General features: G+C 44.8%; 1 protein-coding gene across 1 annotated transcript in view; it reads left to right on the top strand.

Annotated features, from left to right (window-relative positions):
• SMARCAD1 (SNF2 related chromatin remodeling ATPase with DExD box 1) overlaps nt 1-21208 on the top strand; it is a 114563-nt gene that overhangs the window by 8441 nt on the left and 84914 nt on the right. Inside the window, exons 2-3 of the mRNA XM_083179101.1 lie at nt 4731-4885; nt 10845-11007. Coding sequence (XP_083035227.1) covers nt 4768-4885; nt 10845-11007 — 281 coding nt within the window. The 5' untranslated portion in view covers nt 4731-4767. The remainder of the gene's footprint in view (nt 1-4730; nt 4886-10844; nt 11008-21208) is intronic.

Here is a 21208-nt window from a genome sequence, read left to right as displayed (position 1 = left end):
CTATTTTTGATTATTACTTTAATTATACCTGCTATTTGGCTAGTCATGCTGGAGCAATCCAATTAGGGATGCCAATCCCGGGGCATTTTTTCAATCCCGGAATTCGGGATTGAAAAATGCCCAATCCCGGGATTGGCTTCCCTAATAAAAAAAAACCCGCCTCGGCCGCCCCGCATGTTTACTTACAGATTCGTTGCAGCCCGGACGGGTCATCTGGTGGGCAGGTGAGCAGGCGAGCGGGCTGGTCCGCGGTCTTCTGCCTGGTCCGCTCAGCAGCAGTGCGGGTGGGCGGACTTGTCTTTTGGTGCCCGGCAGCCTGTGCGGCCTGCGCAGCGTGACCTCTGACGTTGTCACGCTGCGCAGAGTCGCGTTGCCCGGGACGGGAGAAGCCGGGCAGCTGCTGAGCACCAGCTCAGACGCTGCCCGGCATTAGAATGCGCATGCGCAGTCTAATCCAGAGTTTCCAATCCCGGGATTGAAATCCCGGCTTTTTGGGGGCCAAATCCCGGGATCCTGCCGATCCCGATCCCGGGATTGGCCACCCTAAATCCAATTAACGTAGATTAAGGGTGTGAATATCTGGGTATGGATCATTGGATAGACAGCAACTAGGTCAACATGACTCAAGGTCCACAGGGTCATTAGGTTGACAGTCAAAAGGTCGACATGGGGTTTTTATTTAATTTTTGGGTACTCGTGTATTATCACGGCGCCCAGATTTTCTACGTACGGAAGCGTAGTGAAATCGCATCGCAGTGCATCGCATGTATGCAATACTATCTTTTTAATGGTCTATACCATTAAATGACATAAAAATGCCATTTAGGGTGGCCCCCCACTATCCACTTCCCCCCCACACTATCCACGCCTGCCCCCCCCCCCCCCCCACTCTCCACATAATCCCGAAGCGTGGCGAGCACAGCTCGCCCCCGAGCCCGAAGCGTGGCGAGTGGACACAGATTACTTCACAGGTATACTCGCTACGCTTCAGTCTCACTGTGCTCGCGGCTCGCTGCGCTCGCCACACTATATAAAATCAACTCCACGCCGACGAGGATAGTGGGGGTATGAAAAAATTCGGAGGACGCATTCCGCTGCCCCTCTCGGGGCTCGCCAAGCTTCGGGATTACGTGGATAGTGGTGGGGGAAGTGGATAGTGGGGAGCCACCCTAAATGGCATTTTTATGTCATTCCGTGGTATAGAATGTGATGGGTGCTTGTACAATTCTTTAATCTCATCGCATCCTGTATACAATGCTGTACAATGCGACGCAATTTTTTATCGCGTCACATCGCATTGTACACATCGTACAGCATTGTACATGGCTTGCAATGCGATGCAACGCGTTTTCCCTACGCAGAATAGCCCTGTACGCTAATAGAGCAGTGTGCGCCGTGATAATACACAAGTACCAATTTTTGTCCCGAATGTCAACACAGTCAACTTGGACACTAAAAAAGTGCACCACGTCCCCTCGAATGGCTTGCTGTGCTCGCCATGTTTCGGGCACACTATTTTATTCGGGTGTGGTATAGGAGCCCGACAGTCGGGATCCCGACAGTAATTAGCCGGACTCCGACAGCAAGGGGAATGCAACGAAGCCCCTTGCGGTCTCACTGCGCTCACCAGGCTGCGGGCACAGTGGCTCGCCACCTACTCTATTCTCCCTCTATGTGGGTCGTGGACCCCCACAAGGGAGAATAGCCGGTGGCCGTCGGGCACCCATCCGGCACCCATTTTATTCTCCCACCACACCCTGTCGGCTCAAAAAAGTGAAAAACCCTATGTAGACCTTTTGACTGTCGACATTCCCCATGTTGACCTAATGACCCTGTCGACCTAACCCCATGACCCCATGTTGACCTTCAGTCATATTAACCTTCATGCATGCCAACCTAGTGGTGTCAACCTAATGCTTGTTAACCTAGTTGTTGTAGACCTAGTGACGGTATCTCGAATAGCTAAAGTCAGACTTCACAGCTGTATAAACTGCAAAGGAAAAACCCACATAAAAACAGTAAAATTAGGTTGGCACACTGGGAAAAAATAAATCGGTGGGGTTTCCGCATCTGAATCTCGATTTTTAACTGCAGGAATAAATGATATGATTATGTGACTTAGCTTACCCCATGGCTAATTGAATACCCCCATTGTGTTCACTCTAGGATTTTCTGAGGCATTTGCTGATCACTAATGAAGGCATTTTTATTTTTTTTATTTTGAAGGGAACGGTTTTTGATGGAATGAGTTTTTAAAGATAAAATGGGCAGTCAGTGAGCATTGTACAGCAAACAGTTTTAGTACAGTTCTACGTATTATGTGATCCTACATACAAATGAAAAATAATTAAGGATCCACAAGTCCCCTAAATATAAAATGTGTTCCCCAGTTTTGTATATCTGCAACATTTTGTCACTGCATTTCTTTGACTACAACAAATGTGGTTTGTCTATAACAAAACAGCACCAGTATTTTGGCTGATATGACCCCTAATGGCACAGAATGCAGAGTTACTCTGTCATATAGGATTAGAACTCTTCTACCCATTTCACACCTGCCACCCGGCAATTACCCAACATTTTTGAGTGCCGGGTCATTTTGCCCGATGCAGTTGACCCCAATTCACACCACCTGCAAATTACCAGGTTAAAGCTTTTTAACCTGGGAATTTGCTGAAAAACACAGATTTTTCTGTGGTGTGAAAGGGTCAACACGGGTCTTAAATTCTGGCACATCGACCCTCATCAAGAGCAGAGTCAGAATGCCGGGATTTAAGACCTATGTTTACGCTTTCTCATCAAAGAAAAACCCAGGTTTTCAGCAAATTCCTGGGTTGAAAAAGCTTTAACCCAGTTATTTACTTCTGGTGTGAAAAGGGTATAACCAAACTACTATGTAGATTGCAAGAAGTTTCGTAGTCATGCTTCCAGGACAGGTCTGTTTAGAATGCATATTGATTAGATGGAGACTATTGACTCAAAGCTGCTTTCCACATTATTACTCTATGACCAAAATGCAACATTATAAATTCAAAACTTCAAGAATAGAAACAAAAATGAAAACCGATTTACTATTAAATAATCGCTTAAAAATGGAATGCCCAACTTCCTAAGTAGATGATGGCTGACTGCCAAAGGGAGAGTCCAGATCCTCACCACGTACTGTGGTGCCCAGCCTAGTCTTGCTTCCATTAGGATGTTAGTGTGGCCGCCCATCCCAGCCTGTACCTTTTGGGTTTTATCCATCTGCGCTGGAGTCCTGAGCACTGAAATAGACCTGATGCGTGGTGGGTAGAGGCATCCAATCCCATCCCCTCTTACTTTCCCTGTTTACAGGCTACCAGTTTGTGAGTGGCAGGATTGCCACAGTCCCTCATCTTGTTCTTTGAATGGGGTGTGGAACACCTTTTGGGGGCTGCATTTTGCTGATTGCCCTGCCTATCTTCTGTTGCTCCAAAACATTCTGTCTGCTTCCTCAGGGGAAATGCAGGAGCCAGGCATGTCAGCACTTGTGAAACTGACAAGGTGTACCTCAACGTTAATAAAAGGGCAGGGTACGGCATGCAGCCAAAATCATGTAGCCAACAGTGATCGATCTTAAACTCCATTCTAATTGCTGGCAATATGGTCGCTTAGATAAATTCCTGTGTGTACGCACCTTAAGGCTGCAGAGGAGCCAGGAGATCCCTCTGAGATTAGCAGCACCTGAAAGCATCAGATGTGACCATATCAGGGAAAGCACAGTGTAGCATCATAGTATTTGATGCAACTGCACCAAGCAAGTGGCGAAATTTGAAATCTGTAAGGGGGGTATGCAATCAGGGATCACGGCTGTTGATCCCCGCCAATAGCTGTGATCCTGGTCTGTTTGCGGTCTGATCGACTGCAGAAAGACAGGCGGGATTCAATGTCCCATCTGCCGCTCGGCGCAAAGGGAGCGTGGCCGCAAAAACGGCCATGGATTAACGATCTGCGGCCGGGATCGTGACAATCCACGGCCTTTATCGGCAGAACGGGCCCATTCTGCCGTGAAACCGATTCAATGCTGCCGTTAAAGACAGCATTGGATAGGAAGCCACCACTATTTCCCACGTCGGAAATAGCGGCGGCAGATTGCATACCCCTCTGAGTGTGCTTTCTTTTGTTATAAATAGTATTCTCCCAAACATAATTCTATTATTATTGTTTTTCAGCAATTTGTATACTAATATAAGATTGGATAAGAAAATGTAAAAAATCACAGGTTTAATGTTAGACAAGAAATTTTGTTTTTGGTGTAAATTAACCAACAAGCATTCAGAAATACCGGATTGTACTTTCTGTACTACATTCAGGCACAGCTGAAGCTATAAACAATTATGCTGGTATCTTATTAGCTGCTGTAATTTACTGCAGCGAATGGATTTGGTAAGGGCCACCCAGTTTGCTCTCATATCAGGAATTATGCCTTGTGCGCCTCAGGTATACAAAGTATAATACAAAATAAGCAGTCCTCGGAGCCATGATAACCCATGGGAGCAGGAACTTATTCAAGATGCCATGCCTCATTGCATGACAATGGCACACTTCTATCCTCCAAAATATGTGCTATAATTGCCTGATTTTTTTGGAGTGGAGAAAAGATAACTGCTAATTGGATAGCAACCTTTGAAGACTTAATAAAATGCCTAAACATATTTTCACTTTCTGTGAATTGTTTGTATTACTTTTATATTAACTTCTATTTGCAGACTATCAGTGGTGCACACCAAGTAAGAAATTACGAGCATGTTTAACCTTGACCGCTTCCGCTTTGATAAGAGCGGGAAAAACTACCAAGCCTCCAATGAAAAGGAAGGAACAAGCCGTCCTGGAACTCCAAAATCTGAATTGGATGAAAAAGAATGTAAGTCATTTACATTATTTTATTATTCTTTTTTAGCATTGATATGTGCTAAAATATTTTTGTGATTTTTTTTTTTATCTGGTCTAGCTATTACATTGTATTGCTTATGCTGAGAGTACATTATACAATTATAGATAATTGGTTGCACAAAGACACAGTACAATCTCAGAATATCCTTTGATCACAGATTTTGTTGCATGTGAAGCAGCTAGACCTGAATCAGGCCCTCTCTGCAATGCCACTATTGGGCAGAACGCCACACAGTGATCGCCAGACATGGGGGGATGTTCAGACCTAATTGTTGCTCTGCGAAATTGCAGAGCCCTGCTATTAGATAGCCGCTGCCCCGCCACAGTGAAAATCCACCCTTGCAACAATCACGCTGATCGGCAAATAGCTGCAAATCCATTTGCAACTTACTCACCATTGAAGGATTCATTCTGTGAGTAACCTACTCTTTTTGCGATAGAAACAGACTGATCAAGGATAGAGCTGACGTAACACTATCCCTTCCTGAAAACACCTAGGCACTCTTGGGTTTTGCCTGACACTAGGCAGTTACGCGGTCTTCCTGTAAATCAACTTGTAATCAGCTTACAATTGATAATCGCCCACCTTGCAAAATTGCAGGTCTGCAAACAGGTCTCAATAATGCCCCAACGGCTGAAAGCATACATAAAAAGTATCTAAATTTCCACAGATAGGGTGGTGTATTGTTCTGATATCCAGATCTCCCTGTAATGATGGATAAAGAGGGATCAGAGCAGAATCACTAATGGTATGTTCTGAATATACAGTGTTATCTTTAGTCTTAAAAAACAAAACAAGGTATGCTTGGTACTGTATACAAAATACATATTTATATTTGGTACTTGTTTCCTAGCAGGGCGCCCAGCTTTATTACGTACGCAAACGTAGTGAAATCGCATCGCATGCCGCATTATAGTAGCATGCGATGCGATTTTCCCGTTCCCGCTCCCTGTCATTCCCGCCCCCTGTCAGATCCTCTCAGAAATCACTCTGAGGTGGTATACTGTCATGAGAAGAAGCATACCTCAGAGCTGGTGGAGATTTATTGTGATTTGTGAGAAAGTGATAGTTATTATTGAGATGGCTGCATCCATGATGACCGTGTTCACACTGCCTCAGACAGAGGAGGAGGCGATAGCGTTTTTTCAAGGACATGACCTGCTTCCTGTGGCGCAGAATTGCGCAAATGGACACGTTATGCGCCTTTCAGTCAAAGAATGTCAGAGCCTGAGAGCGGCCCACTAGTTTCCGGGGTGCCGCTTGTCTTTTGTCACCCTGGTGCGCTTTATATCTGCATGGGCCCAGGAGATGACATTCATTGGGTTCTGTCAGGAACAGCTGGATATTTCCAAGAAGACGGCTGTGTTATTCAATCGATGGATGAGGGAGGCATGCATGATGGATCTCATGGCGCAGCCACAGCAGCTGTCCAGGCCACATCGTGGAGGTGGACGAGAGCATGTTCATCAGGAGGAAAAGCAATGTTGGCCTTACAGTATGTTCCCACAGCAGTGGGTTTTTGGGGGAATATGCAGAGAAACAGGACAGTGCTTCCTCACTATGGTGCCAAGGCGAGATGCAAGCACATTGATTGTGGCTATTGTGGAGAATGTCGAGCCAGGCACCACAATTTACAGTGAAAAAGAACCAATGGGCGCCTTCTGTACACTAAAACAATTTAATAAACAATACACAAATCACAAAAGCATAAAACAATAACCTTGAATGCATGCAGAAACAAAAACATTAAAAAGCCATCTCAATGAAATTGCATAATGGTAAAATTGTAACTTATAGTTACCAAGTCCTGATTGGACAGTGTGGTTGCCGGAGTTGGACCGGTGTTACAGTCCCGCAGTTTATAGGGATTTTTTTCCAAAAGCATAATTGTAATGTGGGCAATAGTGGGTGAGATCCCAAGTTGAGTTGAAGATGGGCAAACGAATCCCTTTCTCACTACCCAATGCGAGATGACCAGTAATAATTGGTGGCGTTGGTCTTTTATTGCTGGATAGCACTATCTCCCACAAACTTAATGCGTACGTCAGGCAGGTCACCTTGCGGTGTCGGGTGTTGTACAGCTACTGCTCCGGCCAGCAAGCCGACTGCAGGCTGGAGTGCACCGGCTCCTGCGCTTGTAGCTCCTTGTTGGAGTGCGCGTGTACTCGGCTCTTGTGTGTGACGGTATTTACACAGTCCTCCGTATGTGCGGCGGCTGCGGGGAAATGCTCCGTTCCAGCTGTGGATTACTGCAGCAGGGACCGAGTTACCGGGGGAAAGATACAGCCAATTGGCCGGTTGATGTTGCCGGTCAGATGCTGTTGGTATGCCCCTCAGATCCTCAGCTGCAATTGCTCATGAAGAACTCCTCACGAAGACGCGTTTCGCTGCTCTCAGGCGGCTTTGTCAATACAGGAATTCACAAATTCATGACCATTCATTCCTGAATTGACAAAGCCGCCTGAGCGCGGCGAAACGCGTCTTCGTGAGGAGTTCTTCATGAGCAATTGCAGCTGAGGATCTGAGGGGCATACCAACAGCATCTGACGTGGTAACTATAAGTTACAATTTTACCATTATGCTATTGCATTGAGATCTTTTTAATATTTTTGTTTTTGCATGCATGCAAGGTTATTGTTTTATGCTTTTGTGATTTGTGTATTGTTTATTAAATTGTTTTAGTGTACAGAAGGCGCCCATTGGTTCTTTTTCTTTGTAAAGCTTTCCTATTGAGGGCGGCAACCCTCTACCAGAGGGCAGCATTCTGTACAAAACACGGCACACTTGTCCCTAGCGCTCAAAAAACTCTGTCGATTTGTACCACAATTTACAGTGACTGCTGGAGGGCATACAGCACTGAGCAACTTGAACTTGCTGGGTATCAGCATGCCCAAGTTAATCATAGATTTATCTTTATAGACCCGTCCACAGGGGTGCATACCCAAAATATTGAACGGATGTGGGACTCGTGCAAATGGTGCAACAAGCGCCACAGAGGTACAGCACGCCTCATGTTAAATTCTTACCTCCAGGAATTTATGTGGAGAAAAACATTGGTGGGCATAATCCATTTGAGAGAATCCTAGTTGCACTGACCCTCCTTCCTAAGGATGACTAATTGATTTTTAAATGATGATGTTTATTGTTTTTAATTGATTAATTGTTGTTATCTTTATCTTTCTGCTTTTTAGTATATTTAAGTAAATTTACAGTTCTTAGTTAACACATGTCATCATTACTGTGTCAGATGTATGATTTTGCAGGTGTGAATGTGTTCCTAAAACACCAGCATTATCCACGCCACCCTGAAGCGTGGTGAGCGCAGCAGAACGCGTCCTCCGACCTTTTCATACCCCCACTATCCACGTTGGCGTGGAGTTGATTTTATATAGTGTGGCGAGCCACCAGGCCCGAAACGTGGCAAGCGGACACGGATTACTTTACATGTATTCCACTTCCCCTCGTGGGGCTCGCTTCACTCACCACACTATATAAAGTCAACTCCACGCCAACGTGGATAGTGGGGGTATGAAAAGGTCGGAAGACGCGTTCCGCTGCACTCGCCACTCTTTGGGTTGGCGTTGATACTGGGGTTGACGCTAAACAACGGCATAGGTGCAGGTGCTTACAATTGTAAGCACCCATCCAAGGGCGTAACTACCATAAGTGCAAGAGGTGCAGCTGCTATGGGGCCCAGAGGTGAAGGGGGCCCATCTTTGCTATCTAACTAATATGTAAATACATTTATCACCATCAGTTGCTAAAAAGGGGGCCCTTACAAACTTTTGCTATGGGGCCTAATAATATCTAGGTACGCCTCTGCACCCATCACATCTACTATGCACACATCACATCTCATTGTAAACACCCATCACATCTCATACTATGCACCCATCACATCTCATTGTAAGCACCCATCACATCTCATTGAAAGCACCCATCACATCTCATACTATTCACCCATCACATCTCATTGTAAGCACCCATCACATCTCATACTATGCACACATCACATCTCATGGCATGGGTGCTTGTACAATGAAATATCACATCGCATTTGGTGCACTGAGATCACATGCAATATTTCATTGTATAAGCACTCCTGTGCACTTTATATGGACATTGCATTGCATCGCATTGCATGCTACTATAACGTGGCATGCGATCCGATTTCACTACCCTGCTAGGAAACAAGTACCATATATTTCCAGTAACATTTTTACTGGATTAAAAATATCCACCTGATTTAAAATATCCACCTGATTTCACCTTTCACCAAGCCTCTGAGTACCACTTCTTCCATTCTGTTATATCTGGAGGGTTATCAGCCCTCACAAGGAGGCACCAGAGCAAGTACCCAGCTAGTCCTGTGAAAATCTACATAACACATTGTGCTTATGCATCTAAACTGCATTCCATAACCTGAAGTTTCATTGTTTTCCATAAAAGAAAAACTTCATATGTCTTCAAACTTTAGCTCTTCATTCCATTCCAAATACCGATTGAGTTCCACCTCAAAAATACAGCTTAAAGACAATGAGTAAATGCCTACAAAGAAGCATAAAATAAACCTCATGAGAAAACTTTTATATTAAAGTTTATATATAATCCATATGGTTATAAATTATACCTCCATTCATATTCAGTAGTTTCATTTGTCATTGATCTGCTTTTCTGAAACCTTTGATGTACTTTTGTAAACCCGTGTGTTCCTTTTTAAAATGGCAAGAGAAGAAAATAGTATTTAAATAAGTAAACTTCCTCTTGTCTTTCCAATGGGATAATCCTGCATTAAAATATGAGGTCACTGGGGGAAATTTACTAAGATGTGTGTTGTACTTCACATGTGCTGTTGCTATGGTCAGCTAATCAGATCCTGTCTACAGGCTTCTAAAGGGTGCTAAATAAATAAGTAGATTCTGATTGGTTGCCCATAGCAACATCACATGTGAAGTAGAGGTACTTGTTTCCTAGCACAGTGCCCATCGGGTCCCATCGCATACCTTAACTTAAGGTATGCGATGGGACCCGGCAGACCTTTTTTTTGAGGTTTCCCGACAAATGTAAAATCGGGTCCATTTTACATAGGAACCAATGTCAAATGCCCCCCCATTGTTAACGCCACCCCACGATGAACGCCAACCCGAAGCGTGGCGAGCGCAGCGAGGGGCGGTGGTGCGCGTCCTCCGACCTTTTCATACCCCCACTATCCACATCAGCGTGGAGTTGATTTTATATAGTGAGGCGAACGCAGCGAGCCACCGAGCCCAAAGCGTGGCGAGCGGACGCGTAATACATCTGAAGTAATGCGCGTCCCCTCGCGGGGCTCTCTGCGCTCGCCATGCTTTGGGCTCGGTGGCTCACTGCGCTCGCCACACTGTATAAAATCAACTCCACGCCGACGTGAATAGTGGGGGCATGAAAAGGTCGGATTACGCGTACCGCCGCCCCGCACGGGCTCGCCACGCTTCGGGTTTACGTTGATCGTGGCGTTAACAATGGGGGAGGGCATACAATGAAAAATGGGGTCTGGGGGGCATTTAACATTGGGGCCAATGTAAAATCGGGTCTCGGGGACCATTTAACATTGGTTCCAATGTAAAAAATCGGTTCGGTCGGGTCAATCGCATTGCATGCAATGTGATTGACCCGATTTTTGCAAGCCAATTGCATACAATTAAAATCGGTGGCGCCGTGCTACGAAACAAGTACCGAAGTAGAATACACATCTTAGTAAATTTCCCCCAATTTCACTCTGTAGCTATGCAAATATACATTGGACACATTTTTTTTTTTGTTATGGGTGTTTTCTTTACTAGGGTTTGTAACACCACAAACCAATACTGGAAATATTAGTGTATTTCTTATATCTCTAAAGAACAATAATAAAATAAAAAAACACAAAACAAAATATTTAATTATTTTGCAGTTACCAGCATCCCGGAGACTCCTGAAGGCAAAAGACTAAACGACGTGTCATTTTTTAATAAAAATAAAGGCATTAGTTTCATCGATTCGGAGTCTGAAAGTGAAGCTCATGAAAGTAAACCAAGTCTCGATTCCATACACAGAAAAGCTCATCCAAGGGAAGAGTAAGTATCTTTTGCAAGGACACTGATCAGTATATCATCGTGCAGCAACCATTTGCTTTTTCTTTCAGGTTTTTGGAGCATTTTTTGCATAACCTGTAGTTTTTCATTTAAATTTCAGTTGACTACAGATAATACTTTTTTAAATCTAATTTTACTACCTGATACATCATTGCTTCAGTCACTTCAAAAAACACCTCACTGCACCAGGTTCCCCGAGTCTCTGTTATGGTGTGTACACACGGCAGATCCTGCCGTGAGATGTGAGTTCCGACGCGATCAGATCGCATCGGGACTCGTGTCTCACGGCATGCTAGAGGGGCACAATTTAGACTATATAGTGCAGATCTGCACTATATAGTCTTGCCTGCCCTCTCTATCTAGCTGCCGATATGCGCTCACACAGGAGCGCGCATCGGCAGTGCATCCGGCTCGCAAGCCCTAAAAAAGCATGCTATTTGCATGCGATATGGCTTCCCATGTTCCCTATATCGGGAACATCGGAAGCCAAATCTTACCGTCTGTACACACTATCAGTGACGCCATCTTTTATTTATTTAATTTTCACAAATAATGCACCTTGATTGCAATGAGCTGTGACTAGGAAGCACGGGGAGACTGTGCCAATTAATGACTTGTGACACTTAAATATCTGTCTGAAGCTGTGTCTGAATTTTTATACAAGTGCTTCAATGTAGCAGCCTTTTGTACAAGTTCAATTGTGCTCCGTATACAAACTCAATCACACACAAAATACAAGTGTTGCATGTCATGTTAATCAGCACAACTCCCTGGTTCCATCGTAGCTGTATTGTGTTGGGATTAAGATGGATTTCTTTTTAAAATGTTTTTCAAAGTTACATCCACAATTGACCGTATATAGTGGAGACAAGACCAAGGTATAATAGAAATATTGGCCTATAGCTTATTAAAACAAAGACCAGTAAATACAGAACACATGGCATAATCCAGCCATAGGCATCAATATTGGCTAATCGGAAAGACGAAGGGAGAAATACATAGTTGGAATAATGCCACAGAAAATGTAAAACCGACAAGCTGAATCAGGAACTTGGGTACTTGTGTAGTTTCACGGCAGCAGTTACGTAGTCAGCATAGTGTCCCTATCAGAATCAGCGTAGTGTTCCCATGGCAAGCATAGTCAGCTTGTGTCTGCGACTGTGTGTACGTTTGCGCCTAACCGGAGCTTACGCGGTTAGTGTATTCAGTCAGCATTGTGTCAGCACTTATTACAACCCCACTATCCACGTCAGCCCAATGCTTTTCGAGCCCCGCGAGGGGACGCGGTACGCGTCCTCCCAACCTGTTCATGCCCCCACTATCCACGTCAGTGTGGAGTTGATTTTATAAAGTGTGGCGAGAGGTAAAATGAGCCTGAAGCGTGGCGAGCGCAGGCGGATTACTTGACGTGTATTCCGCTTCCCCCTCACGGGGCTCGCTGCGCTCGCCATGCTTCGTGCTCATTTTACTTTATAAATTCAACTCCACGCCGACGTGGATAGTGGGGGTATCAACAGGTCAGGAGGATGTGTAAAGTGGAGGTTTGAAATGGAGGCATTTGTCAGTATGTAATATGAACCTTTGTGCATGAGATGCATGCGCTACCCTACCCCTAACCCTGACCGTCTCCCTGATGCAGACATGGACAGTGTTGCCGTACCCTGACGCACGAATTACTGAGACTCAAAAGTGTATGAAATGCTCGTGCGTCTCAGGCAGATGTAGCGCCTCTCCGCCGGCGTCCGCATGATCTCCTCTCCGCCGGCGTCCGCATGATCTCCTCTCCGCCGGCATCCACCAGCGCTGGGGATCTGGCGGTTACCAACGCTGTGTGAGAGGTGCTCACTAGGCTTGCCAGGGACGCGGGGGACAGTACGGTGACTATGCTGCCTGACGGGGACACTAAGTCTACGGAAAATAAGCTTCCAAAGTTATACAGAATAATTGAACATCTACACTACCTAATATCTCCACAGAATGAATGACCATTCCCCAACACACATAAAAAGGAAGGGTATCAAAACCGGTAAAACCTAAGGCAGCGGTCTCCAACCTTTATTGGGGCGTGAGCTATTCAAGACAAAATAAACCGCCTGAAGAGCTACTAAAGTAAAAAAAAAGAAAAATACATAACTGAAAAATGCCCTTTACACATAATGCCACATACTGTAATGCCACATACCACAATGCCCCAGACACAATATGAGAGACACTGCAATGTCCACTATGCTGCATACATACCTCCCAACACTGGAGGCAGAGGAGAAGGGACATCTGCGCGGGGCATGACCTAGGATGGTACTCCTGCGAGGCCACATCTTCCATTTTTTCTACTATGGCCTCTCTGAAGACCGTGCAATATATACCATGCCACCAGCAGTACCAGTTACACAATGCCCCCAATACCTGCAGTTATGCCATAAACACAATGCGCGCCAGCAGTGCCAGATAAACAATGCCCGCCCAATTGTGGTGCCATTCTAAATAAATACTCTGGCGGTACTGTTTGCCAAAAAATGGGTGTAACCACATGGGGTGCGGCCAATGAAAATGGGGGTGTGATACACATGCCCCCAATAGTGCAGCGCCAGATACACATATGCCCCCACGGGGCCAGGTATGCCCCCACTGTGCCAGCAGCACAATGAACCTTTGTTGTTGCTCCTGCCAGGGTGAAGAAGAGTCCGGTGTCCCCCTGGCTAGTTGTCTACTACTCTATCTTCGCCGCCGCTTCCCTTCAAGCTCTGAGGGCAGGAGAGCTTCTGGGCCGTCACATTGCTGGGTGCTGAGCAATTTTGCTGAGTTTTCTGAGTGATCTAACATCACTCGCAACGCTCAGCAAATCTCCCTGTGTGTAGGCCCCTTTAGATGATCAGTTTTGCTCGGCTACTCGAAATAGATACAAAAGGACTGGTTATTCTTTCTTCCTACTACAAACCACCAAGCTTGCTATAAAATGAATTTAATTTATTTGCATTCAAAATATTCGCACGGGCCACCTAGCAGTAGATAATACAAATACAATGACGATTAAATCATTCAAGGAGGAGATCTCAGAATCTGTAAGTTAAGCCATGGTGTGGATACTAAAGTTCCAAGAATGAAATTCAGGGAAAACTCCACTTTAGATCCGCCAAGCTCCAACATACTGCTAGACCCAGTAGGAGAGGATCAGAATACACATAATGTAAAGGTGTTGTAAGAAATAGTTTGAGGGCCACTGAACAACTAACATTGCAAAGATGTACAATGAATCCAAGCAACAACAAACTGAAAAGGAAGGACAGGAGGGATACAGTCCTCGGCTTAAAACAGCATTCCCACCAGCAGTCTCAAACCACTAGTGGTAGAATGTGATGCAGAGATGCAGAATAAATCATTCCACATGCAGCTTCACTCCAAGCCATCCTCCTTCTGACTTGGTAATGGCCTGAAGGATGAACACCAAAGACATGGTGTGTACACACTTGTACAATGTGCATGAGATTTTGACTATATAGTAAATATCTCATCTGGATCTCATGCAGATCGCACAGGTTTTAACACTTGCCATCCTGATGCGATCCCGATGCGCGCTCCCGTATTGCAGCCAGAAAGATCTGCACTATACAGTCTAAATTGTATGCAGATAGTCTAAATTGTAATATATTCATGATTGTACAAGTGTGTACACACTAATAGTCACAACAGAATATTGTAGGTTAGTATACACAAATAAAATTCCAGAGGGTAGCACGGAACAGGAAATTAAGGCCCATAGGAGCCAAAGGCGATTGTTGACACAGTATCTTAAATAAGAGCTGGACAGCAGAGCAACAACTGGTGAGAGAGTATGAAAACTGAAACTGGTGCAACGCGTTCAAATGTTTCCTGCCTCTCTGCAACTTCTGAACCATTATGTAATTATGCTAGTGAAAGCAGGTACAGAGCTAAAGCATCATGAATCAAAGCCACCAGCAGCAAAGTATCAGCGGGCATGTACAGTATACTCCATAACATGTAGTAGGGGATAGAGTGTTGCACTGAACCACAGCAATGTGGCTTGGAGACCAGGGAGAATAATACTACTGTTTACTATATTTAGGAATTTGTCATAAAGGAGTCCAATGCAGACCCAGGCAGTGTCAGCCTACCATGGAGCAGCTAGCCAGATACAGTCAGAGACTGAAATCAAGGATAGCTTCCCGGATATTGGGGATCTGCACAAATACAGGTGTTCACAAAACCCCAATAGCATGTTTTGAAAGCCATATCACTACACAGGGGGAGGAATTGCCAAGATGGCAGCTTCACTACCGGTGACTGTAGCTGTACAAGAAATGGAATTCTAGTGTTTTCCAGGAAAGCACTGTACCACAGCTGTATGTGCATAAAAGTTTAAACTTCGCATTTTGTATGCAGTTGCAGCCGCAGTCACACACAGAATATAGGCATGCTGTATATCCTCTAAATCAGGCATGTCCAACGTTGGCCCTCCAGATTTTTGAAACTACACATTCCAGCATGCTTTGCAATAGTTTTAACATTCTCTAATAGCAAAACTGTGGCAAAGCATGCTGGGATGTGTAGTTTCACAACATCTGGAGGGCCAACGTTGGACATGCCTGCTCTAAATCAACAGTAACTACTTGTGCATTCCATTTTGCAAATAAGATGCATTTTCATGGATAAAGTGTCAAAAAATAAAAGATGCCCTGGACTATCGCGACTACAAGGGCCATTTAACGCGAAAGGAGGCTTGATGTATGCAGACATATCTGTATGACAACTATATTTGTTGCAGTGCCAACCTTGACCAGTTTGGTTCTCATTGCAAGATGGTGCCTTCCCTTCAGAAACAGATGCCACAAACAAAAATGTTTAACCTATCCAGTCACAGGATAGCAGTATGCTGGGAAAGATCAGTGACACCTCAGACAGAAACCTCTGCACTGGCAAAGTGTGAACAGGCATGCTGGGACTTACTATATTATGCTACAAGAGCAGGAGCAGCCTGTTTCTGCTCTTTATACTAAGGATTTCTCTACAGCAGGGGTCTTCAGCCCGTGGCATGCTGAGTTGTTTTGAGTGGCCTGTCGTTGCCATGTAAAAAAAAAAAAAAACCTTACGTGCTAGTCCCCTTTGCATGTGGGACGGGCGGAAGTGATGTGCAGTGGCTGGGGCAGGCGGGACTGTGCGCGGACATGCGCATTGTGTATTTCCTGACACTGCGCACCCATCCTGCCCGCGCCCTTTCAGTGAAGAGAGAGACAGCCGCCGCCAGCACTCGGACAGAGCTGTTGTGTTTCCTGAGACCTCTGCCAGGGACACTGAGCATCTTGTGACATTGCAGAAGATTCAAGCAGGTTTCTTAGGGAAGGGGGAAGCTAGCAACGCCGTGCTGACTATGGGGGGTGGGCTGGCTGCAATGCTTTACTGACTATGGGGGGGGGGGGGTTTAGCTAGCTTCAATGTTGTGCTGAACATGGGGTGGGTGGGCAGCATTGCGGTGCTGACTATGAGGGGGGGGGGGGGGGGGGGGCTACCTGGCTGTGTTGTGCTGACTATGGGAGGGCTGGCAGGCTGTGCAATGTGGTGCTGACTATACTGGGGCATTTTGTGAGGGACACTACTGGTGGCATTTTGTGAGGGACTCAGGGCGCTGCTGCATTGGGTCAGCGTCAAGGGGGGCGGACCGGGCTCTAGGGGCAGAGCACATTTTCCCCTTTAAAAATTGGGCAGGGCACAGCGCCACACTAAAACAGCCTAGCGGGAACACTAATAGTGCAATGGGCATCATGGTGTGTGGCATAATGTGTAATGGGCATCATGGTGTGTGGCCTAATGTGTAATGGCCATCATGGTGTGTGGCACGATGTGTAATGGGCATTACGGATAAACAGTGTATATTGATTTAAGTAGCCTATCATTGTTTGGGCTTGATTTATGAGGCGTAGTAGGTCACTGTGTGGGCCTTCTTGTTTATATGTCACTGTGCGGCCTTTATCCAGCCAACTTAAGCGTGGAAGGACAACAACCATTAATGCTGTAACCAATGTCTGGTCATGCAGGTTGCAAAAGTGAGATGTCAGGTAATGGTTTTCCTGCTAGTTCACACTCTTATAATTAGACCACACCCCCTCTTGGGAGCGTGCGCCTACGGCGCGCACAATTTCTACAATATAATATGTATGGGGGAGCTGCATTTTTTTCTGTTCGCACTGGGACCCTAATTGTCTAGAAATAGCCCTGGTGCTGACTACATATTGGGGGTGGGGTTTGTGTATGGGCAGCTGTGCTAAATACCTATAAAGGGCTGTGCTAAATACCACAGTAGAGATTTGTGGCCCCCGGGCTTTGTTTAATTTTTTAATGTGGCCCACACTGTCGTAAAGGTTGAAGACCCATGCTCTACAGGTTCAGCACTTTCCCCGGTACATGGAACTTGGTTAGCAAAGATAAACACATAACTGGCAAAACCATGCTGCACTACTGTAACATGCGCAGAGAGAGTTAGTTTTGGGTGTGTAATATTGTTTCTGTGCATTGTAAATACTGGCTGCTTTATTTTCATGCTGCAATTTAGATTTACTTTTAAGCACATACCACCCAAATCTCAATCTCTCTGCACATGTTACATCTGCCTCACCTGCAGAGGGACATGGTTTTCCCAGTTGTGAGTATTTTTTTTTTTTTTTGCTTTGCTAACAAACCTGCATCAGGCCCATTATCCCTAAGAGTACTTCCTACTTGAGCACCAGGAACTTGTGCGTGTGACTGCGCATAAGATTACCATGGTTACTCCATTAACCTCACGTCTGGCATCCTCCCATTACATACTCAATATACCAAGCCTCTGTATCACCGAATTACTTCCCCATCCAGTCCACAAGTCTGTAGCAGTAGTAGAGTAGAGCAGTAGTAGAGACAGTTCTCATGTACAGCTTTCTTGGTCATCTGTACCGCCACATGCCAAGCTCTTCTTGGATGCTAATTGGTTACATTCAACTGCCTTCTCCTAGCTGCTGTTGATCACATCACATGGAAAGGGAGGAGATTATTGAACAAAGAAAAGAGTACCATGTACTTTTGGATTTAATTTAGATGCTCAACTGAGTTAAGCTAAGGTACTATTAATCATTAAAACATTACTTTTATTGTGGTTCCTGTAAGATTCATATTAAGAAAATGTGAATCAAAAAAGTGAAAAAAGATAGAAGAAATATGTGAATAAAAACTGTTTAAAAACTGTGTAGCCGTGGTGTTGAACTGTGTTTGTAATATTTTTATTATTCTGGTTATGCCATGTAGTATTATATGTATTTTTCTAATGGTGTGCATTTATTATTTCACAAAACTGGAGAGTTCAGGACTGGTATGGTGTGTGTACACGGTGAGATTCGATTGCTGTGTAATCTTTGCGAACTCTGTACTAATTTATATACAATTCATGCACTATATAGTGCACTGTCTATTTGGCTTTTAGATTTCAGCTGAAAGGGAGGCGCGCATGCAATCAGGATAGAAAGCTTAAAACGTTCTATATCGATACAATGTATATGCGATCCCGATTTTGACTATGTAGTCAAAATCGAATGATAAATTGTACTGTGTGTACACAGCATTACTGTTGTGGGAAAAAAAGAAAAATATTAGTCATAACACTTGGCATATAAATTGACAGATGTATTTTTTTCTTCTGAGTGTTGTTTAGTACTGCACACGGTGCAATTTTTCTTTCAATTCAATCCTGACTGCCGTGTACACATTTGATTTATACTATATAGCACAGATCTGTACACTATATTCTTGCCTATACAGTCTATTTTTTGTACTCTACGATTTCGGGCCTGCGCATCAGGATCGAATCAAAACTTAATGAGTTCAATTTTACTTAGATTAGCAAATTCGAATATTTTTTTTAATTTAAATCAAATTAAATGTAACATTATTATAAAGAATCCTGTATGCTATAGTATGTCTGATCTCGTATACCATGCATGGGCTGCAAATCTGAGCAATATAGTGTGTTGTACTATATCTAATCCTATGAAGTGCTGTGTTAGTGATTATTAGAGACAGGATTATATGCAACATAAAAAGCTCGAAATATGCATGCAAATATGCATGAAAAATACTTAAAATATGCATGAAAAAGTCAAAATATGCTAAATAAAAAATACAAAATAAAGTGAAATTTTATAGTTTTTTATTTAAATCAGCATACAATTAGTAAGTAGTAAATGACCCCCAGCAGTATACCCCACATAATGCCCCCCAGCAGTATACCCCACATAATGCCCCCCAGCAGTATACCCCACATAATGCCCCCCAGCAGTATACCCCACATAATGCCCCCAGCAGTATACCCCACATAATGCCCCCAGCAGTATACCCCACATAATGCCCCCCAGCAGTATACCCCACATAATGCCCCCAGCAGTATACCCCACATAATGCCCCCAGCAGTATACCCCACATAATGCCCCCAGCAGTATACCCCACATAATGCCCCCAGCAGTATACCCCACATAATGCCCCCAGCAGTATACCCCACATAATGCCCCCAGCAGTATACCCCACATAATGCCCCCAGCAGTATAACACACATAATGCCCCCAGCAGTAAAACACACATAATGCCCCCAGCAGTAAAACACAGATAATGCCCCCAGCAGTAAAACACAGATAATGCCCCCAGCAGTAAAACACAGATAATGCCCCCAGCAGTAAAACACAGATAATGCCCCCAGCAGTAAAAAAAAGATAATGCCCCCAGCAGTAAAACACAGATAATGCCCCCAGCAGTATAACACACCTAATGCCCCCAGCAGTATAACACACATAATGCCCCCAGCAGTATAACACAGATAATGCCCCCAGCAGTAAAACACAGATAATGCCCCCAGCAGTAAAACACAGATAATGCCCCCAGCAGTAAAACACAGATAATGCCCCCAGCAGTAAAACACAGATAATGCCCCCAGCAGTATAACACACCTAATGCCCCCAGCAGTATAACACACCTAATGCCCCCAGCAGTATAACACACATAATGCCCCCAGCAGTATAACACACATAATGCCCCCAGCAGTATAACACACATAATGCCCCCAGCAGTATAACACACATAATGCCCCCAGCAGTATAACACACATAATGCCCCCAGCAGTATAACACACATAATGCCCCCAGCAGTATAACACACATAATGCCCCCAGCAGTATAACACACATAATGCCCCCAGCAGTATAACACACATAATGCCCCCAGCAGTATAACACACATAATGCCCCCAGCAGTATAACACACATAATGCCCCCAGCAAAACCGCACATACTGTAATGCCCCAGCAGAAACTGTGCTGTAAGTTACACTCACCGTTGCCATCCGTTGGTTGAGGTCAGTGTTCTGTCCAGAAGCACCACTGTTCGGGGCCTCCAGCACCCGTGTGGCGCGCAGTGATTCCCCGCGTGTCAGCAGAGGTGGACAGCCTGTCAGCGCGGCGGGCAGCCTGTCAGTGCGGCGGGTGTGGGATGTAGCTGGAAGAGCCTACAGTACACACTGCGGCGTATCAGCTCTTCCACCCACATCCCACCCCCCGCCGCGCTGACAGGCCGCTCAATCCATTCATCTGATGGGCGATTCTGTCAGCCTATCAGCGGCGTTTCCTCACATAAAGAAAAAAAAGTCAGGAAGTGAGGATGAACGCTCCGCGCCGACCGCGCTATGCCACATATGCACCATCAGGACATTTAGGTCAGATATGCAATTTCTGCTGAAAATCGGGCAAATATGCAAATGCATATAATCCGGTCTCTAGTGATTATATATCAAACATATACAATAGGATCTCATCCTGATGCTGTTGTGTATAACAGTTTATTATTGTGTGGAATTGTTTGTTGAAAGATTCTGTTACTATGGAAATCTTCCTTGCAGGTATATGAGATCAGACTTATGGTGTGTACACATGGTGAGATTCCCTTGCTATTTGGCTTAAGATTCAACGGTACTTGTGTATTATCACGGCGCCCATCGCATCGCATACCACTAATTAAGGCATGCGATGGCCCCCGATTTCAGCCTTTTCCCGGGCTGAAAAGTATACAATTTTAAAATCGGGTCACATGCGATGCGACGTGATTTGCCATTAAGTCCCATGTTAAATGGCACCCCCAGACCCGATTTTTTTATTGTATACT

The sequence above is a fragment of the Crinia signifera genome, chromosome 1 (assembly GCF_055691185.1).
Source record: "Crinia signifera chromosome 1, ASM5569118v1, whole genome shotgun sequence".
NCBI classification, from domain to species: Eukaryota; Metazoa; Chordata; class Amphibia; order Anura; family Myobatrachidae; genus Crinia; species Crinia signifera.
Note: the sequence above shows the minus strand (reverse complement) of the source record. Positions and strands in the feature narration are given on the sequence as shown.